The sequence below is a fragment of the Meriones unguiculatus genome, chromosome 7 (genome assembly GCF_030254825.1).
Source record: "Meriones unguiculatus strain TT.TT164.6M chromosome 7, Bangor_MerUng_6.1, whole genome shotgun sequence".
NCBI lineage: Eukaryota > Metazoa > Chordata > Mammalia > Rodentia > Muridae > Meriones > Meriones unguiculatus.
Window position 1 is genome coordinate 87618527 of NC_083355.1, and position 6000 is coordinate 87624526.

The 6000-nt window shown below is 46.2% G+C and overlaps 1 protein-coding gene across 1 annotated transcript in view; it reads left to right on the top strand.

The window, feature by feature from the left end:
- The window catches only part of Susd6 (sushi domain containing 6), a 91820-nt gene extending 86064 nt beyond the window's left edge, over positions 1-5756 (top strand). The window contains exon 6 of the mRNA XM_021633517.2: positions 1956-5756. Coding sequence (XP_021489192.1) covers positions 1956-1981 — 26 coding nt within the window. The 3' untranslated portion in view covers positions 1982-5756. The remainder of the gene's footprint in view (positions 1-1955) is intronic.
- Positions 5757-6000: the final 244 nt, after the last annotated feature.

Here is a 6000-nt window from a genome sequence, read left to right on the forward strand (position 1 = left end):
CTTTTTGGCACACTGGCCATAAAGTGCAGTCTGCCTTTGCTGGAGCCTGTAGAGCTTAACTATGAGTCTGTCACTTTAAAAGATTTCTGTAGGTGAAACCCCAGTGTAGTTCAGGATTCAGACAAAGCCTAGAAGCTCCGCGTTAATAGTAACACCTTCTGCCTTCATAATGTCTTTCTGAAAGAGTCCAGGGGAAGCGTCTCGGTTTCTTATGTCCTGGATAGAATCCATGTCTAACACTTGAAAATGTATCTATCAGTAGCTTGCCTCCTTTTCTCTTTGTTGGAAAGAGATGGCAAGGGCCCTGTAAGTAGCTGACCCGGTTTGGATGTGGCAGTAAGTGACCTCAACCCTCAAGCACATATTTTATGAGATGTGGCTAAGCGCACATGGCTAACTTCCTCAAGAGCCAAGGAGGTTCCCTTGCTCTTCCTTAATGGCTACTTGTTTGTGTAATAAACAAGTTTTGTTTTTTTTTTATTTGTTTGGAGACTTTTTTATTGTTGTTTTCAGAGACAGGGCCCCTGCATAGCCCAAGATAGCTTAGAAACTATTATCCTTCTTGCCCCAGCCTTCCAAGTGGCTGATCACAGGTATCTGCCATGACACTGTTTAACAAGCTTTTCCTTTCAAAGACAGGATCTCACTATGTAGCCATGGTTAGCCTCAATCTCACTATGTAGACCTGGCTAGCCTCAAACCCCCAGAGACTGGCCTGCTTCTATCTCCAATTAAAAGTATCCTGCTAGAAATAAAAGTATGTGCCATCATACCTGGCTTGAGCAAACCTTTTTGAAAGCCACATCTTGTGTTTGGTGCCAAATGAGGTTTCAGATCTGACTCAAATAGGAAACACACTCTGCTGCATGGAGTATCAGTTGGAAAAATCAGTGGAGCCTGCACTGAAGAAATAATGGAACCACTAATTGTAGGACTAGCTTGATAAGGTGCCTTAAGCCTGCAGTCTTAGTACTTCAGAGGCTAAGACAAGAGGACCGCGAGTCCAAGTTAGTTTGAACTACATAGACCTTATCTCTAAAATAAATGAGGCCAGCAAGATGACTTGGCAGGTAAAGGCACTTGCTCCCAAGCCTGATGATCTGAATTTAATTCCCAGGACCCACATAGTAGAATGAGACAACTGACTTCCAAAAGTTGTTCTTGACCTGCAGGTACAGATGCTTATCATCACATATTTCCTGCAGTATGTGCCCAGACAGACAGACACACACGAATGCACACACGTTAAAAGAAATTAATAAAGTAATAGTTCTTCAGAGTACAATAATAAAGCTGAGTGTGGCAATGCATGCCTTTAATCCCAGCACTCAGGAAGCAGAAACAGGCAGATCTCTGCTAGTTTGAGGCTAACCTGGTCTACAGAGTGATTACAGGATATCCAGGGCTAATACACAGAAAACCCTGTCTTGAACCCCCACCACCACAAAAAAAAAAGTACAAGAATGAAATAAAAATTGAAGAACTCTTGCCATAATGAGATATTCAGAAAACAGGGCACCTGTGTTGTTAACCTGGTGTCCTAGGAATTCAAGAGCTTGAGTATGACCTAACACTTGTTTCCTCTGCTGACACAGGAGAAGACCAGAACCCAGAGAGACAAAGTAATCTGTTCAGGGCCACACACATGGCAGGTGGCTTCTTAGAGCAAGAATATAACTAAACCATCAGAGAAAGGAGGCAGGGTTGTATTGGTGGGACTGGAAAGTGTTTGAATGCCAGGCTCAGCTTTGAGATTTTATCATACAGGCAATGGGAGGGTGGAAGCAGAAAGGCCAGAAATAGAAAGCAGGAAATTTTGACTGGCTTAGACATGTACAGCAGGACAATTTCTTTCTTTAAGTGAGGGCTATGTGGGGGTCCCTGAGATGGAGTTGGAAGTGATATTGAGGGACACCTTTAGGTAACTGCTGTACTTCCTTTGTGTTTTTCTGCAGATATACCCCTGTTGAAAGAAGCATGAGGGCTGCCACTGGCCTCTCTCCTCTCTGCCCATCCTCTCTCTTCCTGTGGGTTTGAGTACCATGTCCTCTCCAGCTGCCCCACCTGGATGCCTGAGCTGCCACATGTGTATCTGTGTGTACCTGAGGGCCAGAAGGCCACCTGGCTGGATACTCAAGGAAGATTCTCACCATTTGCCCACTGGACATCTGGAGGACCTGGCTCTTTGCCTGGCCCAGCCTTCCCATCTGTCAGGGACATGTCTGAATGTGCTGGATTGAACCCTCCCTTTCCCTGAGCCTCTGGGTCCCTTCCAGCCAGCTCTCTGGTGGTAGCCCCACAGCATGAGGGCCTGAGCACTGCTGTGTTTACTTGTGCCTTCCCCATATTGTCAGGTTCCTTGTTGTGCAGGTGGGTTGCTGTCCACAGGCCTTAGTGGCTATTGCCACCTGTACATGGGGCTGGGCCTGAGGCTCTAGAAACAGATTGAAGAGTAAGGCCCTCAAAGCAGGAGTGGCTCTTGTTGGGTCCAGAATGTGGGTCCCTGAGCTTACTCTGTGTGTTAACACTGATGGCATCTTCCTTGACTGAGGATAGAAGGTTTGGAAGTCATGCCAAAGCCACCCAGCACTTAGCTGTCCAGCTCTGGTGCACATTCCTGGCTCTGCTGAGAGTTTCGAAGAAGCACCCAGAAGATCTGTGGGAGGGAAGAAGGATGTCAGATAATGATTGTCTTCCTAATATGCAAGTTCTCACTTCCGGCTCCCAGCACTGGCTTCCTTGGCCTTAGTTTCTGTTCCTGGATAAGGGGAAGTTGCATGCTATCTCCTGGACTTCATCCTAGGTAGCTCTGGCTTCCTTGCAGCCCACAGAACCCTGATATTTGCTGAGATGCCAACGAAAGCTCATCTGGGTTTTGGCAGTCTGGGCAAGGTACCCATTTTTAGGTTTGTGGTGATGGAGGGGAGGCTGAGAGGTACAGACCAAGTCCCCGGTTGCTGCAGGCAGCTCCGGCCAGGTCCTGAGGATCCTCCTCACCACAGTCATGTGCCTTAGTAACTATGCCCAGGAAGTGGCCTGCTGTGCCACTGCTTCTCCTACTCTGGTCTCTTCTCCATGCCCTTCCACATGTTGCTGATGCGCTACTCTTTAACGACCCTGCCAGCTGATGTGGATTGAAGGGAACCGAGAAACTTGAGAGCTAGGCCTTGGGAATGGAAAAGTGCTGGCACTGAAGGAGTGTTAGAGCTGTTTGCTGGACCTCCCTATGGCCCTGCACTGAATGCTGACAAGCCTGGGTAGCTGAGCCCCACCCCCACCAGGCTTCTATCATCTTGAGAAGACAGATGTGGCATTAAGTAATGTGTGCTTTTTTTTTTTTTTTTTCTTTTTTCTTTTTCCTTGCTTTGCCTCAAGCCTGGGAAACTTCAGAGCCAATCCTAGACTGAACTTGTGATGAGCCTCTGTGGGGTGGTAAAAATAATAAAAACCCAGTGTATTTATAGTTCATGACCCAAGACGGTTAGCTCCAGGCATCAGTGTCCTCAAACATTGGGGAATAACTTCTAGCTCACTGCCCACTGCCTCCACTCACAATGCACTTTAGTCCCTGTCATGCCTGGTTTCCTGCCACCCCCATCTCCTTTCCTCTCAGGGTAAGGGCAGTGCCTGCTGTTCCTGCTGGCCATTCCCACACTAACCCAGAAGGCCAGTCTGTTGTGCTCAACGTCCAGACAAGTATGGTTGGCTGAGGAATGGGCTAGAAGACTAAAGCCTGATGGAGACAGTACACACCTTGCAGTCACTGTCATAGACTCTCCTGGGGAGTGGGTTCCAAGGCCCTAAGTTACTTCACCATGGCTCTCTTTCACCCTCAGTAGTGCCCAGTCTCTTCAAGGGAGAACTGGGCAAGGAGCAGGAATCTTCTGAATGAGCCTTCCTTTCTTGCTTACTGCTTTTCTAAAATCTGAATTCTGTTCTAGAAGTTTCAAAATAGAACATCCTTCCCTTTTCTGTGTCTGTACTCTGGGTTTTTGCCCTTTTCGGATTGCACTTTTTGTTTTGGGTTTATTTAGCCTTGTGGGCAACTGGCTTGAGTCTTGGGTAAAAGAACCTCCTGGGGCCTCCTTCCCTCTTAACCATCCATAGCCCTCACTGGGGATCACAGCCCAGAGAGTAAAAGGGCCATGTTCCCCATCCTCCTATCACTGGCTTTGAGGTCTGTTCTTGAGGTTTCCCACGTACTGCCGCTGGCACCTGTGACTTCTTCCTGCATTATTCTCTTTCTTCTAAAGCAATTTCTTAACCATCAGCCATGTGCTGTGATTTCTGAGGCATCTGGACCTTATCCATTACAGAGGGACTGGGGGACTTGATTGCCTTGAAGTGGAGCCTGGCTAGAAACAGGGTCAGTGGCAGGTGGCAGGCTATTGGGCAGGAAGAAGCTTTGAGCAAGTGGGAAGAAGATACACAACCTACTTTCCTGGGCTCACCTCCAGGGGCATCCTGAGACTTGTCCAAAAGAGGCAGTCAGCACCAAAGGACTTTCACACAGGGTTTTTTGGTTTGGGAGATGTTTTTGCTTTTTCATACTTCTGCTAATTCAATGCAGGTTTTATATCCTGGTGACTTGCTGTCACAGTCTATCAATTTTCAAGGGCCAGAATGGTGAAATACATAAATAAATAGAAAATTCCGTCCCTCCATGCCTTAGTTTAACAGGTAAGCTCTATCTGCCCAGTTCTGTATTTTGTGTGTTTCACTGTGTGAGAACTGTGAAATGGATGGAGTCTTGACCACTTTGTGGGTTTGTTTGGTTTTATAAGGCATTTCAGTGTACATTCTACAAGCACTCCATTTGCAAAGAGAATTTAACATAATATTGTCTTCCCCATTCATCTTGCCCTCCTTCCCCCACCCCCAGCTTTACAGTTCTGTAGAGAAGCCAGGCTGCAAGACAAAGGTATATTTTTCCTGCTTTGTGAATGGCCAAATGGGGATAGATAGCAGTTGGCCTTTTCCTCCCAGTCTCACCAGAGCTCTTGAACCACTTGGCTTCCTACATAACAATGTCTCCTCTGTTCCTGAGGAGCATTCTAGCATAGAAAATGGAAAATGCTGCAAATATTTCTAGATCCTTGCTCCCTTCCCTCTCCTTAAAGTGTAAGGGGTGAGGGGAGCTAGAAGGGACACACAGCATGTCTACTACACAGCTTAATTCCAGGTATGCTTGCACCTGACAGTGTGGCTGGAGCCTCCTCTTGTGGGGCTTGCTGGATCTTCTGCAGTCTTAGAGAATATTTTTCTTGGCAGATGTTTAGGCTGAATGATGTGGTAGCTGGTTCCCTGGAAAGCCAAAGGTGGCAGGGCCAGTTTTTCTGAGATGTGACTTAATTCCCAGTTGAAAACCTAGTAGAGTTTTGAACAAAGCCCGACCTACTCACCCAACCCTCTCCTAATAGCAAAGTTCTTGGATTGCCAAGTAGGGAGAGGAAATGGTTGAGGGCTGCGTGGCTGTATCCACACTGGCCTGGCTTCCTAAGGCTGCACACCACTATGGGATCCTTTGCAGAATGGTACTCATAAATGGTTTAAAACAACACATGCATAACTGACTGTGCAGGATGTCAATCAATCTGGGTTTGCTTTATTTTATTTTATATATATATTTTTTGGTATCCTGTACATTGCAGTGGGTATGAAGATAGTATTTTAATATTTGTACAAAGTTTAATTTAATTTTAATTGTTCTATGTATATAATTGCATTTCTAAATAATAAAAAATCTTATGAAGGCAGTTGTGAGATGTAGTCCTTTGCAAAAAAAAAAAAATAGTTTTTATAGAATCCTAGATGATTGAAAAGAGTATAGGGGTTAAGTGTAGGGTTAAGGCTATAGGCTCTTGCCTAGTGTGTGTGAGGCTCTACGTTCAATCTCCAGTACCACTGGGAGAAGGGGAGGAGAAGAGGAGAGATGGCTCGATGATAGTGTGTGCAAGCATGAGGACCTGAGTTTGGATCCCCAGAACCCACACAAAAAGC